General features: G+C 38.1%; 2 protein-coding genes across 2 annotated transcripts in view; one reads left to right on the top strand and one right to left on the bottom strand.

The window, feature by feature from the left end:
- The first annotated feature begins 221 nt into the window (after positions 1-221).
- LOC113108128 (translin-like) lies at positions 222-4549 on the top strand. The gene is made up of 6 exons (XM_026270962.1): positions 222-499; positions 759-852; positions 923-1019; positions 1130-1245; positions 1330-1409; positions 2699-4549. The coding sequence occupies exons 1-6, from the start codon at positions 434-436 to the stop codon at positions 2927-2929; spliced, it is 684 nt and encodes a 227-aa protein (XP_026126747.1). The 5' UTR covers positions 222-433; the 3' UTR covers positions 2930-4549.
- LOC113108129 (uncharacterized) overlaps positions 3233-22502 on the bottom strand; it is a 36619-nt gene continuing 17349 nt past the window's right edge. Inside the window, exons 3-9 of the mRNA XM_026270963.1 lie at positions 21135-21286; positions 16079-17562; positions 12218-12401; positions 10000-10198; positions 7990-8567; positions 7465-7609; positions 3233-6976 (exon numbers count right to left, since the gene is read on the bottom strand). Of these exons, the coding sequence (XP_026126748.1) occupies positions 6150-6976; positions 7465-7609; positions 7990-8567; positions 10000-10198; positions 12218-12401; positions 16079-17532 (3387 nt within the window). The 5' untranslated portion in view covers positions 17533-17562; positions 21135-21286 and the 3' untranslated portion in view covers positions 3233-6149. The remainder of the gene's footprint in view (positions 6977-7464; positions 7610-7989; positions 8568-9999; positions 10199-12217; positions 12402-16078; positions 17563-21134; positions 21287-22502) is intronic.

Below are 22502 nucleotides of genomic sequence, written 5' to 3'. Positions count from 1 at the left end.
TATATATATATATATATATATATATATATATATATATATATATATATATATATATATATATATATATATATATATATATATATATATATATATATATATATATATATATATATATATATATATATAAGAAATACAATAAAAATACTTTTTTTGAAAGTTGAATTTGAGCAAAGACAGCAGAGGGCGTCTGGATTACCAGCAACATGCGTGAAGAGAAGATCATTGCGTCATTATATTGCGACGAACTGAGGAGGGGCAGATGTAAACGTGCATGCTGATGAGTCCAATTATAACAGACTGTTTGATTCGCGATCACGACGATTAATAAACTCTTTTTTTTTATCCGTTTACATCCATACACTATCATAATAGTGTATATTTTTGGAGCAGCTGGTCACAGTAAAGAGCGACGCATAAGCCAGCACATTTGAAGATGTCTGTAACGGAGATGTTTAGCTACATCCAAGGATTTTTGAGTGCCGATCAAGATATTCGAGAGGTACACAACTGCACTTACACGTAAAAAAGATTTCCTTGGAGAAAAAAAAAGCAACGTGAAATTTGTTTGTTTTTTTATGCAAGTGTCGCAGATCCTCTGCGTAAATTATTGATTTCTCAGTTATATTCACAGCATAACTATTTGTTACTTCTGAATTAGATATAGTAATGTGCAACGGATGTCAAAGTCTAGGCAGAAAGTTCTGCTAATCTCTTTTTGAATTTTGCTGTTAATTTATCTTTCTGTGCTCTTCCTGTAGGACATAAGAAAGGTTGTCCAAGTTCTGGAGCAGACAGCGAGAGAGATCCTCACTGTTCTTCAAAGTGTCCATCAACCAAGCGGTTTCAAAGACAGTAAGTTAAAATACTTGATCTTTTTGTTTACCTAATGTCTTTTCTAATAGATTTTCACTCCCTCGACCAGTTCCCAGCAAGTGTTTGAAGGCTAGAGAGCTGTTCTGCACTGTAAGAAACCACACTGGAGAGCTGAAAACGAAGTTCCCTGTGGAACAGTACTATCGGTTAGTGTAGATGCCTCTTAAATTATTTTTTTTCCTTTAGTGATTGAATTGATCATGCTTCTAGCCTTCATAATTATATTAAAGACTGGCACATCCTCATCTTTCCGTAGGTATCATGAACACTGGAGATTTGTTCTTCAACGACTTGCCTTCCTTGCTGCTTTTGTGGTATACCTGGAAAGCGAGTCCTTGGTTACACGTGAGGAAGTGGCAAAAATACTTGCAAGTATGTAATGTTCACGTTTATTTATATTGTCTCTATCTTAAATACTTGTGAGACTGTTGTAGATTGATTGTTACACATACGCAGTTGAAGTCGACAGAGAAAAAGGGTTTCATTTGGATGTGGAAGACTATCTTGCAGGAGTTCTTATTTTGGCCAGTGAGCTGGTAAGTGTTTTTTCCCTCAAATTCATTAAAACTACCAAATGAATCCTCTTTAGCAGCATTGATGTACCTGCTACTATATTTAAACACACATGCTTACATTAACTTTACATTAAAGGTATCAAGACATGGATTTTTTATTTATTTAAATATGTTCCTTTAAGTTCATTTACATTAAAATAAAATAAAACGTTTTTTAAGGGCTGTGTCCTTTAAGGCTTCTCAGTAAACAGCTACTGTTTTTATTGGCTAACATCATTGCATAGGAAACAATATCACCGTCCTCTCACTATTCTATGCAAGTAGGTGGCATTAAAATAAAACCATCCACTTGTTTCTGACGCTGGGATCCTTTTGAAGGCTGTACAGAGACATAAATGCATGACAATGAACATGCTTTACTCTTCCATTTGTCCTGTTGTCAGCAGACTCAAATGTGTTGAGTACATCAGAAATGGAACAAGTTCCTTTATACTGTGTCCAGTGTAGAAAGGGTCAATGATTATAATGGGTTTTGACCCCACGCTCTCATTCAGTGTAGACAAATGTCAGTCATTAAGCGAATGACCGCTGATGGGCGGGGCTTGTGGTGTGACAATGTATTTCCGAAGATGGTGTACTCATATTATTTACGAATTGGAGAAAGTGCAACACACAATATAGTGGAATAGTCCTGCCTTTTCTGTAAAAGAGCCATTTGCCAATTGATAAAATCATTGCGTTACTGCAGCTGCCGTTAAAATCTCAGGTTGCTATAGAAACAGTAATTTTCCCAAGGCCCCATTTACTCTAGTGAAAAAATAACGCTATCAGTGGTATTCATCTTTAACTATAATTTTTGGTTTTCACTTTTTTGGGCAATAAATCACACTTATGTAAGTGTAGGAAGTCATACTGAGCAAGTTTGTAATTATAATTGTATAAAGTTATCCTATAGAGCATACCGTTGATCTGCATTTAATGCAGACTCGATGTCTAATTTTTTTCAGAATCTAAACACTGGTGAACAAACATTTCAGGTTCAGGTAGAATTTTATGACAAGTGGCAACCAGAATTAAGTTTCAATCACATTTGATGATGTGTTAAAAACAACTTCAGATGTGAGCAGCAGAATGGAAAAATTAAGTTTTCAGGGTGCAGTTCTATTAACTTGAGCATGCAGATGTGCATTTATGATATTTCGGGGCATTATTGTGGTTTTTGCCTTCTTGATGTGAAATAAACTTTGGCAAGAGCGGAAGGAATGCGAATGCAATTAAAAGCACAATGTACCTGTTTTTTTTCCATTTAGTCGAGGCTGGCAGTGAACAGCGTGACCGCTGGTGACTATGGACGTCCGCTTAGGATCTCAAACTTTATCAATGAACTTGACTCTGGCTTTCGGTTGCTTAACTTAAAAAACGACCCTCTTCGCAAGCGCTATGACGGCCTCAAGTATGATGTGAAGAAGATCGAGGAGGTGGTGTACGATCTCTCCATCCGAGGCCTTGCCAAGGAGCAGGAGTCCGGAGGAGATAAGTAAGAGGAGGTGTGGGAATGCAAGCGGCTGCGGGGCACTACCCTTGCTGGGATTCTCCACAACTGGAAGAGTGGTTAAACCTGTCTGCGAGCAAGTTAGCGGAGGAAGAGGGGAGGGAATGGAGGTCTTGAAGCCCCAGCAGCCTTGGGCGATATCTTTTTTTTTTTCTTTTAAGCCACCTGTCCTCAAAGACTGAGATTAGTTCAGGTTTTAGTGAGGAGATCTTCTCTTTCTCACTTTTGTTGAGAGATGCTTATGTACAGATGCATTTTTTGCCTGTTTTTTTTTTTTTGTTGTGGGGGGGGGGGGGGGGGGGAGTTGGATGCTTTTTACTATTATTGATGTTTTTGTCTTGGCCATGTCTCTTGTGAATCATTGTGCAGTTAAACAAGAAGGAATAAAAACATTTTTGGGTGGAAGATACTTAAAAAATGCTGTTAAAATCAAAGTTCCGTGCCTGTTTTGTGGCTTTATGTCCAGTTGAGACATCAAGACATTTTCTTGATGTTAAACTATAGAAATATTACATTTGACACACACCTATGCTCATTGATTTGTTAGATTGGGTTTCATAACCAAGCACTTTTCTGGAATGTAAAACTTTTCTGTTCAAATCACATTATACCATAACATATCTTGCAAAGGTGTACATGTGCCAAACTGTTTAGTTCAATGCCGTAAAAACATATTCAATCGTTAAATCATCTAGTGGTTTCCTTTAACCACTGGTTTGCTGTGTGTACATATTTATACTTTCATGTATTTTAGTTCATCCAGTAATTATTATTTACTCAACCTCAATGTCACTCCAAACCTGTCCGACTTATTTTCTTCTTGGGAACACAATATGTTTTTATCCATACGAAGTCAACAGAGGTCCAGTGTTGTTTTGGACCCCATTGACTTTAGTTATGTGGAAAAAATGACTGTAAACATCTTCAATATCTCTTATGTGATGCACAGTAGAACTTTAGGTTTGGAACTACGTGAGGAAGAGTAAATAATGATAGAATGCTAATTGTTTGATTATTACTTGAGAGCAAAGTGATTTATTAGTGCAAATTTGACCGCTGGTTTATCACTTCTGCTTTTCGGTTCATATGTTTCTTTCCTTTTGTTCTGGCATTTATATTGTTATGCATGCTAAATCTGCAGATAGTGTCGTTTTGGGAAGAGCTATGGAAAGATAACACTAAAACCTTCCGAACAAATGTTTTCAAAGGACAAACTGACAACGCATTTGTATTCCTTTGTAAAGGTTTATGGCAACCTTTATGTTTCTCCCTATTTAGTTTGTGGATTCTTAGTGCATTTACTTTTTTTTTTATTGCTCTTCTTGTTGTGGCTTCTTTGTGGGTGCATTTCTTATCTGCTCTTTCAGTGGTTTTGGGGGGCTTTTACTTAAAATGGTTAAAAAGAAATTCTCTGCAATATTGCTTTGTATTCTTCGTTTCTCCCCAAAGACAGATTTCTCAGAGAGAGATTTCTTATCTTTTCTGAGTATTTGAAGTTGAAATGCCTATGTTCATGTGGTGGTTCAACTTTCCACTGGAAAACCATTCGCTTGTTCACTAATGTTATATAATAAAGATTCACATAATAATGTTCTCAGAAAATATGGAATCAGTTGAGAGAGAAGGATACTTTCATTTTTAATTGTAATTCACAATATTTTACACACACACACACAAAAAATATTAAATTAGGATTTTTAAGAATGGAAAAAAGTATTTAACAGCTGGATTGGTCTCAGTCTCAGTCTCTGGATTGGTCTCAGCTCTGGCAGGTTCAATTCTTTTCATTGTGTAATGTGGAAGCTACAGTATGATATATTTAACAGTATCAGTGCCATTGGAATAAACGGTAAATATTCATGTTGAAACCTAAACACCTAAATCCAGTGACCGTGACAATTTTACCCATCACTATTGAGTTTATACATACAGAGAGACCAGAATGACTGTGATTGATTGCTATTGCTGAAGTCAACTGTGGTTCTTTTTCTCTTAAAGCTAAAACAAGCTTTAAAACAAAGTACAGTAAAGCTTTGTAAACTGCAGAACAATGTCCTCACTCCAGTTGTAGGACCTTCGTGTTAAAGTGCATCAAACAAAAACGGTTAACATTTAATGAGTTTTCATAAAGCACAGTCTGTATATCAACGGGAAGCCAGAAAATAATAGCAGCTACTGAAAAATGATACATCTGTTTCTCAATTTGACAGAAGGCCTGATTCGTAGGTAAAAGTAGAGGAAAAACTTGAACAAAATAGTACTTAGGACTCATTCAGTATCAAAGAAACAAAGGCACATATTTCCTCCCCAACAGAGATCGCAAAGAAAACAAAATTTTTAATTATATGCTTCAGAATTTTTGGGGGAAAACATCCAACTGACAGTTTTCTATTTAAAGTATGTATTGCCACAGATGGTTTCAGCACAACCTTTAATGTGGCAATGATAATACATGGTGCTACACCCTCATTAGACTGTGGAGAAAACATACCAAAAATCTTTGCTTACATCACTGATCACAAGAATATGGCTACCTGTGAATAAAAACAGCTTGACTGCTGCTACATAATACAATAAAGATTATTGCTGTTTTGTAAACCAGCACAGTGATACAAAAATGAGAACTGCTCCTGAATGGCAGTGGGAATAGATGCTAATGGTAGAGAGAGAGAGGAAAAGGGGAATTACAATAATCCGAAAAAAAACCCAGTTTTACCTCAGTCTTCATACTTAAACACAGGTTTCCATAGGTTTCTGTTGTGCATACTAAAAAGTCCACATAAAGTCCATCCAATAACAAACATGTTCCTTCGTGCTTATCACAAATACCACTTTTCTTTTCAGTAGAAAACTGGTTGTACAATCAGTGTTTTACAAGTGCAGCAGTGAGGCGCCCAACAAGGCCCTCATTTTGGTATGCCAAAGGGCATTACTTTTTGCTTGACAGTGGGTTTTTCCTCTTCCCAAATGTCATTTACTTGCTTTCCACTCATACAAAGTGCCCTCCTGCAGTCTATATTAATTTCCAGTCAAATCACAGTAAAACCTTGCAATTTAAAAGTCCATTGGTGGAGAACCTAACTATCTACTTAGATACGGTTCTCCCACACAAATACTGTTTGCTCAACAAATATTGATTTAAATTTTTTTTTTTCAATTATTTACATCAAAGTTATACTGGGAAGGGATGTGTTGCTGAGGGCTCAGTCTCAAGACCGGCTCTGGGTCGTGTTAATCATGATATTAGGGAGTGCATTGCGTCTCTTTCTCCAGGATCCCAAATCACAAGCGTATCTCTTGATCTGACGAAACCATTGCTGAGTGCGAGGTTTGTCAGACGCACGGAAAACTAAGGCCTCGCGTCGGATGTCCAGCACCTCGAAGGTGTCTTCACAGTCGGCGTCGGTGGATACCACGCAGTTTGCCAGATGGATTGGCTCCCGTAACACAGTGAACTTCCCGCTGCTCTTGTCCTTGATGAGCACCAGTACACCGTCCTGCACCGTCTCTAAGGTCTCCAGACTCCCTTCAGTCACCGTGTCTGTATTGCGCAGGGTGCGTACCATGAGTAAACTCTGAATGTTCTGGAATTTGAGGGATTTGCTCCCCTTCTTAAGCCACTGGCCATCGGCGGGCTGCGCCAGTTGAAGTGGCCCCTCCATGATGAAGCGTGTGCTCTCTCGTGTCCAGCCCACCGTCTTCATCGACAGCTCTCTCATCTCAATGTTAATGACTTCTCGGTTCTTGCGACTGTCACGTCGGAAAGAGCGCAAGGACCATGTGGCGGTTCCCTCCTGTTTGGTCTTCATGTTGATGTGCTCTAGATGGGACTCCACGCGGCTCTTGGCCTCTTTTAAGCGAGAGTAGTCTGGGTGACATTCGTTGGTGACCTTGCTAATGCGACTTAACAGTAATGGGTACTTGGTCACCCGCTGAAGCGGCGCCATGAGGAAAGAGCGCAGGTTCATGCGTCTGAGTGCTGTGTTGTCATTCTGGGACACGTCGAGGAATATCCTGAGGGATGTAAAGGAGTAAACTTTCATATACTTTCAACTTGAGTCACATATTGTATTGAACATTGTGAGTATACATTTTTGGTGCTGATTTAAGTATGTCATACAGTTAACTAGCTAGTTTACGAAATTATGGCTTAATAATAATTTCTAGTTATTGCGAAATAAAAACTTGATTTTGGCAACAAAAAAAGAGCACTTTACTAATTACAACCCACAGATCATAACAAACAGCAACTTTTAAAAAATTAGCCTTCCCATTTTTGCCATTATATTGTTCATTCAAACTGATTTGCAAAGGCACACGAAACAAGTGACGGGATATAACGCATGAACCAATCACCAACGAACAAAACCAGCCATGGTTCTTAATGGTGAAGCTAGTAAAATATTAAGTGCATAGTGCATGTACAATCCTGAAAGATTATATTTGAAAAGACCTACTAACTGATGCTTAACTACCTTTATTTGTAACACTGAATGAGCAATTTATATGATATATTATGTGTACCTAAGAAGCTCTTTTCTTTCTCCAGTGTGTTGAGCATGTTGACAGATGTGGACTGCTGCAGGCAGTAGGTCTGAAACGCTGGAAGCATGTTGACAAACTCCAAGAAGATTTCCCCAATGCACACACTCTGCAGGTCCTCATCGCCCTGTGGGAAGACAGTCACAGTTTAATTTAGGTTTACCAATGCCATCACTTTTTTTGAGCAGCCATTACTTGAGTCTTGAGTGATGCATAATCATTCAGAAATCATTCTAAAATGCTGATCTGGTGCTCAAGACTCATTTCTTATTATCAGTGTTGAAAACAGAAGAAACATCGCATTCATATATATACATATCCTAAAAAAATTATGACAATGGGAAAATTGGGCCCCATGCCCCAAACAGTTGAGCACCATAGGTCTAATGATTTCCTAAAATTCCCCAGAAATCAGTAGATTCTTAAACAGACACTTTTGTCATGTTAATATTGAAATGGCCACATACTGGCTTGGCAAAAAGTCAGTCCATCACTAGCATTCGGTACCTGATCAAAAGCCTGATCGATGCTGTCCTGCAGGTGCTCTGTGAACTTGTCGTTGACATCAATGAGCTCTTGAACATTGCTGAAGACCACGGCCAGCTGCTCTGCAGTGAGCAGCCCTGCACTCTGCATGGGGCAGTAAAACTCTTCCTTGATGATGCGCAGGTCCTCTCCATAACTCGACTCAGTGTTGAGAAACTCTAGGATGGCCTCTTTGCGCTCTGTGCGTAGCTTGGAGCAGCGTTCACACATGCCTTCCTCGTGGGCCCCCTCTTTGTGTCCACAGTCGGGACAGGGCTGCTGAGCGTCCCAGGCCCTGAGGGACGGCAAGGGTCTCCTCCAGCCCCGAGCCAATCCAGGGCCGATGCCGCTGTCCACACGTTCTACCTCGGCTCCGGCACTGTGGCGGATGCGACGAGGCTCTTCCTCATCTTCACGCTCATCATTCAAGCCTACGACACCGCTGTCTGCGCTCAGGCTGCTGATGGTACTCCAGCGGTGCTGTGCTGAGCGCCTCACACCCAGGCCCCTGCTCCTCTCCTCACCTCTGGGCTCCGAGCGGCCCCTGGCTGAGCCTGGCACTGATGACAAAGAACAAACAGGGTCAGCTCGCAGAATTTAATAACACTAGTTACATTAATAACATACAGATAATCCAAAAAGTCTAATAAATTAAATGTTAGTTTTAAAATTACTTGCATCGGGCGAGTAGAGGTAAAACAAAAAGAGACCAGAAAAATGTACTTTAATATTTTAATATTTAAGAAAATACATTTGAGGTGTTCTGAACTTTAAAAGATTTCCATGAATTTACCATGGCAGAGGTAGATTTACACAGAGTAAAAAAAAAAGTTAAATACTCTTAGTATATACTGCCATTCGAAAGTTTGGGTTCAGTAAGATCTTTTAATGAAGTGATACAGCAATTTATTTGATAAAAAAACTGTAAAATATTATTACAGTTTAAAATGCTCTTTTATTTTAATACATTTTGTTTAAAAATTTAATTTATTCCTATGAAAAAAGCCCTTACTCCAGTCTTCAGTGTCACATGAACCTTGAGAAAACATTTTAATATGTTTCTTTGCTGCTTAAACATTTCTTATTATTATCATCATTGTTGAAAACATTTGTGCTGCTCAGTTTTTCTGTGGAAACCATGATACATTTGTTGCTGTTCAAGTGAACAGCATTTATTTTGAATCATTTAGTAAAAATGTCTTTACTGGCTTTGTTGTTAATTTAATGTATCCATGCAGAGTAAAAATATTACTTTTTTTCTTAAAAAAAAGAGAATGACCCAAAACATTTGAACAGTAGCGTAAATAGCCTCTTGTTTACACTAACTGGTAAAACACCTGAGAAATGGTAAATAGAAACTGCCAAATGATCATGCTATAATAACTGAAATTATTATATGATAATAAATCAATACTTTTTTAAATCTATACTTAAGAAAGAAAATGTAAAAAAGTTCCTTTTTAAACTTCTATAACAAATTATCTTGTTTGAAATAGAATAACATAACTGCTCAAAATAATAAGGACTGTAATCTATCACTATTTCATTAGTTCTACATGATTATCGAAATCCTAAAATAGCCAGAAACAGTTAAATATTGTAATATTTTGTAATCCCAATACATTTAAAAACAACAAATAATGGAAAATATCCAATCTGGTGCTGATACAGTATACTGTGCACCCCTAATTTGATACTATATATGTACATGCCTTTACATCTAAAAACTGCTGTGGTGCAGAAACATAAAAGCAGTCCTCAGGGTAGAGGTCATGCATGTGACGAACCTACAGTAAGAGCCACCAGTAAAGCCAGGTTTTGGTAAAAGCAGAGTCTAGTAATAACAACTAAAGTGATACCCTTGGGTTATAGACAAGCAGGCCTAAAAAGGGTTTTTAAATGAAGTATTGTCAGTTCAAATCTAGGACACGAGTGAAGTTTACTTACAGCAAGAACTGTGAGCAAAGCTTAGTGCAGCTGAAAGAGTCTTACCACTGTCCCTGTCTCTGCGGTGAATGTGCAAGCGTGCCGCAGCAGCGATCTTCATCTCCAGCTGCTTACGCTTGGTGGCGTCTGCAGGCATGGGGTCGCTGTAGTGGGGCCTCAGACGACACTCACGCTGGGCCCTCACTGACTCAGCCAGCTCATAGGCCGCGTCCGAGCTGGAGCGTCTGCAGCCCGCCCCAGAAACCTGCTGATAGGATGGAGATCTGTCAATCAACAGTGCACATGGCAGAGCACTGGTCTGAAATGTGTGTGTGTGTGTGTGTGTGAGGGGAGAGTTTAACTGTGTAAAACCTCAATGAAGGCAGATTTGATCCCTAAGCACATATGAGAATATGGAACCACTAACTGTTTCAGACATCGATCAGAGTCACTGCATTACCGTACATCCAGAGGGTGTAACATTACCAAAGCTTTTAATATATTGTGGTGGTAAGTGGAAAATTCTTTGCTGTGGCTTTTCATGCCCATTCACGGTTTATTAAAAAGTCTACTGACAGACTCCAAAGACATCAAATTCATCTCTTTTCTCAATAGAAATAATTCAGAAACCCAGTTTTCTTTTAAAACTGGCCTGTCTTATGGTTTAAAGTCACTATTAATAGTACGGTTCATACATAATTGGAAATTGGTAATCATTCTCTCAACCCCATGTTTCTCCCAAACCTGCATAACTTACTTTTTCTGTGGAATATAAAATATGACATTTTGAGAAAAGTCTCAGTGTTTTTTGTCCATAAAATGGTAGTCAATGGTAAACAAAACAGTTTAGTTACCGACATTCCTCGAAATATCTTTCATGTTACGCAGAACAAAGTCAGACCTAATTTTCCTAACCCTTCCTAATCTTATTGTTAATAACATGCCTACAGATGCTATTTCAAATAAAAAAATTGGGTCCCACTTTATAATAAGTGTCCTTAAGTGCTATGTACTTAAATTTAAATTAATCATTTGGTACAATGCACTTATTCTGTACATACACTGTACTTATTTTTCAAAAATAACACCTGCACACCTGCATTTAATTAAATCAGTAATTAATTTCTGTAATTACATTTATAATTATGCTGTTGACACACCCTTAAATGCACTCATATCATCTGTCCCTCATATCCCACCTCAATAGCAGCAGAAGTGTTTTGCAATACAATATGAGCACAATAAGTACATTGTGGTTATTTTTGACGTAAGTACATAGTAGTTAAGGCCCTTTAACATAAAGTATGACCAAAATTTGTCTTTGTATATAATATGTCATCAAAAAAACAACAACCTTGGAACAACTAACTACAGAGAGAAACTACAAAAAGAATTAGCTACACTCCTCACACAACTGTCCTTTTTGGCTAAAATCACCAAGATCATCTATTTGAATGATCCCTGCAAATAACTAAGATTTTTAAGTGATCCAATAAAGTCTAAATTCCTTTCACTCTTAACTCTGTCACATTGTCGATATCAAATGAGTTGACTTTAAAGGCACTCAGACTGACTACATCTGCCTCAACTGACACAACTGATAACCTTTAACCTTTTAAACATCTGCAATTCCCAAACGACATTTCTAAGTCATTAATATTGTGTTTCAAATGCATCTGCTATAAACACATCTATGGCCTAAAACTCTCAAAAGGTTGCTCGACAACATTAGGTTCTCAAGTGTTAGCGATGCACAAGAAACAAGACACGGTGGCTTCAGGTGACGTACAGAATTATTAATAAGGCAGCTGTTATCTTAATTAAAGACAGAGAAATGCAGAGGCGGAAGAAGCATCTGTGCACAACAGCTGACCAATGAATCATAGGAACATTACGCATGAATGCCAGCATTCCTCGATTTCACCCTTAACCTCAAAAAACATACAGCCAGTCGTATGGCGTGAATGAATGTGGCGCAATGAAAAGCTGGCCGGCATCTCAAGCAGCAGAGAGCATCAACACACAACCTGACATAGAGTACAGAAGAAATGTAAAGCAGTTACCAACATGAAACCTGGCTCTAATCCTCCCTGCGTGTTGCTCTTAGCTGCGGCTCTGTGCGCTCCGCTGCATGTCTGCGGTCGCATCTACCGTGCAGATTCCTCTGCAACCTCAGCTTCCCATGCACCCTGATCACATTCCCGTATATGCACGACAGCCGCCGCTGTCCTCATTCAGAGGTGATAATAACCAGAGGTGTGCATGAGACAGCAGCGTTCCTTACGCATTCTGTCGCCGCTTTGCCCCGTTGTCCCACGGGCTCGGTGCAAGCCTCCTCTCCGCAGGCCGATGTTGTCATGGCAACGTGGGCAGACTGATGGCTGGGCTGGGGAGCGGTGATGTCAGTGACGTCATTCTGCTCACGCGACAATCGCACGGAAGTCTCGGCTGCAATCTCTGCACTGCAGCTGGAGCAGCGAGGGAGAGAGAACACAAAGGGAGGAAAATAGGAGTGTTAAATTGGAATTACAAGTCCTGATTCTCTGCTCCTTCACGTGCCGTGCTGTAAACCCCCATCCCCCTAGAGAGGACCGGTGCCCCCCAGACCAGAGGGGCTCACGGAGGACAGCAATTAGACACATCAATTCACATTAAAACCTGAACTCTTCACTGCAGGGCTCCGAATCGGAAACAAGCTAAATCAATCTTTTAGATTTCTTTGTGTGTGTGTTAAGTAGAAAAGGAGCTTATGTATCCATGGATGAGTAAATAACAGCACATAACAGACAGGCAAACATTGGTGTAGTTTTTGTTGTTTTAAGCTTACATATTTTGTATTGTTTTTTTTCTTCTTCTGGTCATTCTCACTGTGCACTCAATATGCTATTAGATTAACAAATGGGGTAAAAAAAATATTATCTTATATTATTTTGCTTTAAAGGCAAATGTAGGGTAAATGTAACAGTTTGGGGTAAGTACATTTTTATTTTTGAAATAAATTATTACTTGTATTTAGCTAGGATGCATTAAATTAAAGTGACATTTATAATGTTACAGAAGATTGCAGTTTCAAATAAATGCTGATCTTTTGTACTTTCTGTTCATTAAAGAAGCCTGAAATGTATTGCGGCTTCCACAAAAATATAGTTTTCAACATTGATAATAATACGAAATGTAGCTTGGATACCAAATCAGCATATTAGAATAATTTCTGAATGATCATATGACTGGAGAAATGACCACTGAAAATTCAACTGTGGCATCTATAAAAAAAAAAAATATATATATATATATATTAAAATAGTAATTGGTTTCATTATTTGAATATTTTTATTACATTTTTGATCAAATAAATGCAATTTTGGGGTGCAAAGACACTCTAAAACAACATTACTGTTCTCAAACATTTAAATGGTACTGAATCTTATTTTAACTTACTTGCCTTTTTTTTTGGACAGGACAGTATAGAGTAAGGAAACAGGAACAGGAGTTCTGTATAGAGTAAAGTATACTATATAGAGTAAGGAAACAGTAAAGCATTGGGTGGAGAGAGACAGAAGCAGGATCACGACACGGGATTCAAACTAGGGTCGCTGCGAGTGCAGTTGCGCTGTATGTCGGTGCACTAACGACAAGGCACCGATAAAGTATCTTACTTTAAAGATATTTAGATATTTTACTGGAAAACAAGAAAAAAATGTGAAAAGGGCCCCCCCCCCCTTTTTTTTTTGCAGTGTATAAAATCAAAGACATTATTTTAAAATGTAACATTTGTGGATGAATGCTGATGGCTGTGCATTTAGTGTTGAATAAACAGACTTTTAAATATACTAATCAGCTGTTTGTCCCAGCCATTGTTCATATACAGACGTCCCTTAGGACTAAAAAAGGTTTTTTTTTGAGTGATCTGTTATAAGGTCTTAATTGCCTCTTCCACATCATTTCCATGTCCTTTGATGCTTTAGTTCCTCATAATCTGAAAGCTTCGCTCATCACTGTCATGGACGCCATCTGAGAATATTGCTGACAGCACAGCCATGAGCTCTGATGCATTCAAAAGAAAACACAAAGACAAAAGAAGCCATGACATCTCACTAGGAAAAGGAGAATCACAAAATGCTGATGTTAATACCTGGTGCGCATCAAATAGCATTTTTCATTTCAACAATAAAATGCGCAAGAGTTCATTCACAAACCTGTAGCCGTGAACTGCCAGTAATGAATACAACGCACTTAAAGTGGCAATAAAACCAATGTCTTTCACACGTGAAAGAAACTGTCATTAAAGCACTGCAGATATATTATGTGTCATTTCAGGAGTCCTGTCTGTGGCCATTAATTGGATTTTTGGTTTATTAAGATAAATAAAGGTGCATAAAAACTCGTATTCCAATGTACTGACAGGTTTTTATAATAGCACTTTTATGATAATGTTCTATTATTTATTTAAAGGTCTTGTCCACCTATACTAACTCAACTCCTCATCAAAAAAAAAATCATATCAGGACAATAAGCTCTCTTGAAATGTGCTCATCCATTCAAGGCAATACAATAAAGTGACTGTAAGCTTAAATAAGAACATTGCTTTGTGACTTGTTCTTTTTTCTTCTATCAAGCAGACAATAAAAGAAAATAACTACATATAAGTTTCATAAAAAAGACCTGGAAGCCTAGGGCTGCTCTGTAGTAAATGAATACCCTCACTTGAGGCACTACGGGACAGCTGGGATATTGGATGTTATATTTAGATGCTTCACAGCCTGGATTGAACTCCTGTCCTGGAGGAACATAACAGTAGAGAAAGGCTCTGTAATGTCGAAAAGCTTCTGACGCACCAGCAGTTAAGCTCTCTACTATGTCTGGAGCAAAAGCGCCTGAAGGAAAATCTATACAGATTTATGCATCCATGCTAAATTTGAGAAGACTGTCAGGGCCAGAGTTATGTGCTGTTATGTTATTCAAATTCCTGTCCAGTTCGCATATTTTAGGCTTGTGTGAAATTTGTGTGTTCAAATCTTGCTGTTGGTGGAAAGGTGTGAACCAGACAACTCAGACAAGACAAGAATCCATATAATACAGTTACTGCCTAAGTGAATCAAAGGGGAGTTGATGGGGCTTGTTGCTATATAGTATCCAATTCCTATTTTTCATTGTTGCTACCGCAAAAATCTGGTTCTCTATCTTTGTTTTCCAGTAATAAAGTGTATCAATAAAACAAAATACATTTCCTTAAGGCTTTAACAAAATTAAAAAATATAAAAACAAAAAAAATGCATTTGCAATTTAGTTTTTTAGGAAATTTTTTTGTTGTTGTTTTAATTTTGTACTGGAAAACAAGGACAAGATGATTAGGACAGGATATTAAATAGCATTTGGAATAGCCATGTTTTCCATTCTTAATATAGATAAACCTGCTAATCATCATATAATATGCCACTATATGCAAATATCACATCTGCTACTGTGTACTTGGCATAAATGAAGACATTAAGAGTCACATCAATGATAGTACATTCACTCTGTTTCTCTGTATACAAGCTGTGCAGAGATTCTGGAATAAATCAATAACACAAATACTGATGCAAACGATACTTGAGCTGCTGTGGGATTTATTTTCACAGTTAACAAGCAAACCTGATTACCATGAGATACACTGATCCAGATGATGTCCATTTTCCTCATTAAACCGCTGAATGATTGGGATGCACAATTACAATGTGGTGTCAAAATATTGGCTTATAGAGATTCTTTTATTAATTGGTAATGGTTAATATCAGATATATACTGATTTATATTTAATATATTTCTCTATTTTTACATTTAAATTCCCTTTTCCATTATCCACTGACACTCAGCTAATCTTTAAAAACACAAACAATTTAAGAACACCGCAATGTTAAATCTTTAGCATATTAATTTCCATTTTTTATTTTGTTTGTTACATTTTAATATTGTGGTACCTTAAACCACTTAAAAATATTGATTTACATTTTTCTTTTATTTATAATTAATTATAAAAATACAAATGAATTTTGATGTCCAACATTCGTCGGTTGTCAGCCCAATTTTAATATCATGGGAGACCCGGATTTAAATTCACCTTATTCTCTCACTACTTCCATAGGTACTATGCCCATCAACTCACCTTTTTTTAATAAGGTCCAGGGCAGATCCCAGTAAGCCATCCCTCATTTTGTAGATTTTGGCTCCATAGCTGGAAAGGTCTGTTCCGTCCAGAAGGATTGCCGGGCAGCAGCTGGATGGGCCATCACCACTCTCCCTGCGGGGCGGGAAGGGGAGAACAGCTACATCTGTGGCCCCAGGGCCTGCTGGGCCCTTTGTCTCCTTGCCTCTTTCTGTAGCAGCTTGAGGGTGTAATGGAGAGCGAGCCACTGGGCCTGTGCAGATGGGTCCTCCTGGGACCTCTGCGGTGGAACTGGGCTCAGACATCTCCGCTTCACAGTGGTTCGAATCCAGAGCTGTGTTGATGTCAATGTCTCTCCTTTCAGCACTTTGCATTTCCTCTGTCTGTATTCTTTCCTCTCTATGCTTGTCGTTACTCTCCATTTCAGAGGACCTGTGGTTTTTAATGGCCTCCTTTTGTCTCATTCTCTTAAACTCCTCAAATGTAGGTATGTGCAAGCGGCCTATCGGGGGTCTTTTCCTCTCAGGGGTTGACTGGGTGGAGTTAGTGCAGATGGGATCTGCCGTATGAGCTTTACTCATGGTACTAGACTCCTGTCTAGAGTTCAGTGCCAAGTTAGGGGTGCTTCGTTGCCTTCGGAGCTGCAGCCGTCGGAGTGCTTCCTGTTTGATCTCCTCGGGACTGGTGATGCGACGGGCACTTAACTCCTGCTGTCCATTCCTGTGCAATGATGGCCGAACCGCTACATCCTGATCACATGGATACAGCGGAGAAGGTGCATTACCAAGCACAGGACGCAAGGGCTTGTGAGGCTCCATCACACGTGTGCTCTGGAGCCGCAGCTTGTCTCGAAGACCCTTCCGAGCATTTCCGTTCATGCTCCAGTCCTCAACCGCAGGTAAAAGCCATTGTGGGAAGAGCGGTATATCCTTCCTCACCACTCCTCGGCGGCCATAGATCGCCATGCCGTCATGGGAAGGCATTAAGCCGTAAACCTGTGGTTCCTGAGGAGGTCCGTCGTACCAGTGGCTGCTTGAAGTGCAGTGAAGTATTAACTCACTGTCCACAATTCTGTAAGGATATGCATTGGGATCTGACACGGCAGCCCAGTGCAGGTTTTCCAGGCTGCGGTAAAGCCGGGTGCCACCGGTGTTCACGCAGCCCTGTGTAAAGCGCATCGCCCCGTAGCCAGACTGGCCATCAGGCTGTTTAAGGGGATGCATACTGCTGGTGGAGCAGTAGACCCCCAGGTTGCTGAGCAGGCCATTGTTGTTGTTGCAGTGGCCCGGAGCTACATCCTGGGCTGGGAAGGGGGGCACGCCATGATGAGGGTAAGCAGACAGTGGGGAGCTGAGAACGGACAGGTCCATGCTGCAGCCTGCAGGAGAGCCTGCTGGGGAGTAATCACATTGTGGGGCTTTCACATCCGGCATGGCCACAGAAAACACTGCCATATTCCAGAAAGGCGCATTGGGATCACAGCCCTGCAGAAATGCACAGACAAGGCTTTGAAATAATATCGGTAGAACAATTTTATATGTTTGAACATCAGTAATTCTAACAATATTTGGTAACACTTTAGTATAGGGAGTAGGGACCAATTCTCACTATTAACTATTTGCTTATTAACATGCCTACTATTAACATATTGGTTTTTCATTAATACTTGCAAAGCATTTATTCTGCTTGACCATATTCTAAATCCCTAATCCTATTAGTAAGCAGCAAATTAAGAGATTATTGAGGCAAAAGTCATAGTTAATGGTAAATAGCAAAGAATGGTTAATATTTAATGGTTAATAGTTAATGGTTAATAGCGAGATTTAGAACTTAAATAAAGTGTGACCCAACATTCTAATTAGAAAAATATACATTATTACTAGGGGTGTGATCCTATGTGTCTCACGAGGCGAGAAGGTGATGATATCCTCATGCAGACCTTTTAGATCTATTTTACATTACACTGGCCCTTTCAACAGTGGTATTATATAAGATATTATGTTCACATTAGGAAAGTGGACGCATGAAAGGTGGGAAAATTACGCAGTGTAGTCTTTATCCAGTCATAAAAACAGAATTCACAATTTAACACGGAATGTCACGGGATTTGTCACATTTTGAATTAATTAATCAAAAGTATGCCATTACATTTAAATCAAATAAACATATGGACTAGTATCTGTAAATATAAAGCTGCAAAAGTTGATTTAAATATGAATCATGCATATTCAGCCGGTCTCTGTTAATGAAGGGCGCAGGCGAACGGTTTCATTTGCTACACACACACTGAAGCACGCGTGATGTATACTACTATACTACTAAATTTAAACAAACGTAATCTTTTATTTTAATCACACTAGATTTCTTCCATGTTTAATTGTGGTAGTAAATCTCCTTTATTTGGCAAAAATATAAATTTTAAAAGATAAATGATGAAATGAATGTTTTATGCCTTCATTTAATAACCAGAAAAATGTAAATACACAACACAGAATTCCTGAGGGGAAAAAAAATCATAAGGCTACTTTAAGAAACGATAAAATTAATAAATTAAGTTGTTTTATGCATTCAAATAGTTAGACATGCTAAAACAGAATTTAGTAACAATAAAGAATCTGAATAATATCATAAAATTTCATAGGGCCCTAAACGTGATTTTTGTTAAATGCTTAATAAATTGATGTGAAAATGTATAAGTTTCATTATTTTAATTAATTAGACTTAACTACTAAAAAGGAGTTGAGAAAAATTTATACCGAAAAAAAAAAACCAATCCAGAAAAATTTCAAAGAAAAAATAAAGGAATTTGGGAAAAAATAAAATGAAATTTAGGGGGAAAAAATTTATTTCGTATCCCTCAGCCTTGCCGCGTCCCCCAGTTTGGGAACCACTGCTTTATTTGTTTAAATGAATACATTAATTGTGTTTATTATATATATATATATATATATATATATATATATATATATATATATATATATATATATATATATGGAAAAACTTGACTGACTGCATCACTTCCACTTTAAAAGGATATTGGTGTTGTTAATTTTTATTTATACTATTTATAATTTTGTGCAATTACTTGTCTGTCAGTTGAGTTTGTAACAAACCTTTTGCAGTGTTTATACCTGCATAAAATGTATTAAAATAGATTTTTGCATTTTTGCAATAAAAAACAATTTTCCCTTATATATTTCATCATTGAGGGTTTCTTTAAAAAAGTTTTAAAATCTCGTCTCGTGGGATAAGTGTCTCGTCACACCTATAAAGTAAACATTTTTGGCTTTTAAATTCTTTAATTTCTTTTGGCTTTTAAACATTTCAATTGTTTTTGGCTTTAGTACAATCGCACTTAAAAATTATAGTTTAGCATTTTGAAAGATGTTATTTAACTTTTCTTACACAGCATAAATGGGTCTTTATTTTTTATAATTGACTGCTGTGATAAAAATATATATAAAAAACTAATTAAACTGGCATACAGTTTCTTCATGGTTTGGCCAAAAAATATATAAATAAATAAATAAATAAATAAATAAATAAATAAATAATCAAAATATGTAAGAAATATATTCCACTAATAATCCTTGGGCATATGTAAGCAACTGAGGATTTTAAAATACCAGATAAAATCTAAAATTACCACAGGCTCAAAATTAATCATGAGGATGTGCTTCCGAGGATTAGTGCAGATGATTCCGAGAATGCAAAATTACATCCTTGAAACATTGACCGTATGTAACATTTGCTTGTTATGCTAATGGCTTGTATGTAAGGGATTCAGTTGCTCACTTGTATAAGCAGCAACCCCACAGACTGACTTCACTAACCCAATAAAAGTGCACTAAAATGGTGCAAAAATGAAATTCACCCACTACACTGTAAAATATACTGGGTTAAATATGGACAAACCCAGCATTTAGGTTGTTTTCAGCCCATGGTTGGGTTTTATCAGCCCATGATTTATATAATCAAATTCATATTCTAAAAATAGCTTGTTCTTTTTCACAAATCAAATGGGGGGGTGGGAGAATGGAGGGTTATGTCGGGAATTAAATACATTAAACCGAGAGGGAGGAAAATAAGAAGGGACAGTAATAAAGAGAGCCACAACACTCGCCCGGGGCTCTTATTCCACTAATCAGATGAGAACCGTGGATTAGCAAGGAGAGCGCTTCTCTTTCAGTAATTAGTACAAATTGCCTTGCTTTGGGCCGCATTAATATCCAGCCATAATCTACAACAGAAATCAGGGTCAAGCCAGGAGTTACAAAAGAACATGTCACAATAATTCCGGGCAGCAGAGTCAGGACAAATCCATCTAGATGAATATTCATCTTCTTCACATTGCCTGTCAGAGAACAACAATGGCATTGCGATTAGATTGAAAAAGGCGGGAAACCAGCGATTTTAGGTGGGGGAAGCCCAGCACGTTCAGGTGTTCAATTAACGTTTGGAGCAATTTAATTAAAATGGAGCTATTGAAGCCCCTCTGGTATTATCAAGCTAATTTCAACGCTCCATTTAGGAGATAAGAAGATTGAAAGCCCCCTTGTTTTTTGTGAATTGTACAGTGGAGCGCTCGAGAGGATTTATCTCGACTAGACTCACTGTCTCAATAGCTCTGCCAGTGTTTTCTTTCGCTTGCGCTTGAAAACTGCTGACGTGTGAATAAACAGTCAATTAACATAAGGAGCTTGTTTAATGAGCATGTGGCACAGGATCAGCTCACGCCGGGCCCACTATGTCCTCTCTCTGTGTGACAGACAGGCAGATGCTCCGTTTCCTATTTTAGCACAATTATTACAGACTCAAGAAAGCCAGAGCAGACAGTCCTTAACTGAGGCAAGAGCTTCATATCAAGCCAAAATACTAGAGATTCAACGACACTCAAACTTGAGGATTCATGGCAAACTAATCAGGTTCCCTGATTGATTTTACATCATGTACTTTATATATCTGGACTATATGGCTATACTTATATCTGCAGGTCCCTGCTAGAAATTGTGTATGTGCAATGTTGGTCTTTTGTTGTGTTAGTCATAAAACTTACCCCATTTTATTCAACTCTGTGCGTGCACCTTTACTCGGCTTGCTTTAGGCTCTCGTTCACAGGCTCTGAGCCAACAGAATCTCTTTTGGTTTGGATTAGAGGTAGACAAACCATCCACAACGCCAGACTGCTGAGACCTCAAGCACAGGCAGCTACAAAAGAAGAGAAAAACATCAATACAGATGTCCAAAAATACTACAAATCAATTTCTGGAACAAACAAAGATCCTGTAGTATTTCTAAGGATTTTGTCTTTCTGTTTTCTCTGAGAAAAAATGCACTCGCTTTGACTGAGGAAATTTTGTTAAGAAGATAAACACTGAATAAAACAGTCATCATTGGGGTTTCCTCTTTATACACACACACACACAAAAAAAAAATTACAAAAAAAAAAAAATTATATAGAGATTATTAAAAATATTATAAAAACGTAATAATTTTCTGGCTTTCTAAGAAAGGTCTAAATATCGTGAAGAAATCAATTATAATAACAATAAAAATGATAGTTTATAATATTTATAAACGAATATTAACGCAAAAAAACTCAAAATATTCCAAATTGCTTGTACTTCGACCTCCTGTGATTTGAGACTTGTTGGCTTTCCAGTTTTATCTCCCCTCGCCTCAATATCAGCCGGAGACCTTCTGGAAATAGTTCCAGTTGTGATAGTGGCATGTCAGGGAATGCAGTTTCAGTGATTTCTCATTACTGAGGAAGACACAGCTCGACCTCCACCAGGACGGAGTCAGGCTTCAGTCAATAAACACGTTCAGTTTCTCTTCTCCTTTACTCCATCATACTAATCGCAAGAGCCCTTGGTGTTTGACGAATGTCTGTCAGTATGTGGTCCAGCTGCTCACTAACACGTCTCAGAGTAACAAAACACTGAGGATTACAGCGGGACAGCCAAATAAGAAGAGGCACCTTTAGAGTTGTCCTTGTCTTATGCATGCACAAACATGATTTATACAAGTATGATTTATAACAAAATGACTCTTATGAGCGGTTCTTTTAATGAATCGTTCAAATTCTTCTCTGAATAAACTCACTAATAGATAGATGAAAGCCAACACACAAATACACACTAAACACCTTTGTATAAAGAAGTGGCAATGCCTCATTATCACCTCATTTTGTCAATTCCACCCAGTTCAATCCCTTGATAAGGAAAAAAAACTAAAGAACTGTATCCACATCTATTCACTGCAGGTGCTTCTTACACTTCCTACACCTGCAAATGTGGAGTTTGTATTATTTTCCACTGAGCCGCTGCTGTAGTAAGGCTGCACATTGATCTATGAAGCCGGCTCCATAGGGAATCAAAGACTAAAAGGTCACATATTGATCATATCTGCAGGTTTGTGTGAT

The sequence above is a fragment of the Carassius auratus genome, chromosome 9 (genome assembly GCF_003368295.1).
Source record: "Carassius auratus strain Wakin chromosome 9, ASM336829v1, whole genome shotgun sequence".
In the NCBI taxonomy this organism is placed as follows: domain Eukaryota; kingdom Metazoa; phylum Chordata; class Actinopteri; order Cypriniformes; family Cyprinidae; genus Carassius; species Carassius auratus.
This window is presented reverse-complemented; position numbering and strand designations above follow the sequence as displayed.

What these genes read in the sequence shown, in the direction of transcription:
- LOC113108128 (XM_026270962.1), top strand. Translation starts at nt 434, where the DNA reads ATGTCTGTAACGGAGATGTTTAGCTACATCCAAGGATTTTTGAGTGCC. An exon ending in CCGATCAAGATATTCGAGAG is followed by an intron (nt 500 to 758) that starts GTACACAACTGC and finishes CTCTTCCTGTAG; the next exon opens with GACATAAGAAAGGTTGTCCA. An exon ending in AGTGGCAAAAATACTTGCAA is followed by an intron (nt 1,246 to 1,329) that starts GTATGTAATGTT and finishes ACACATACGCAG; the next exon opens with TTGAAGTCGACAGAGAAAAA.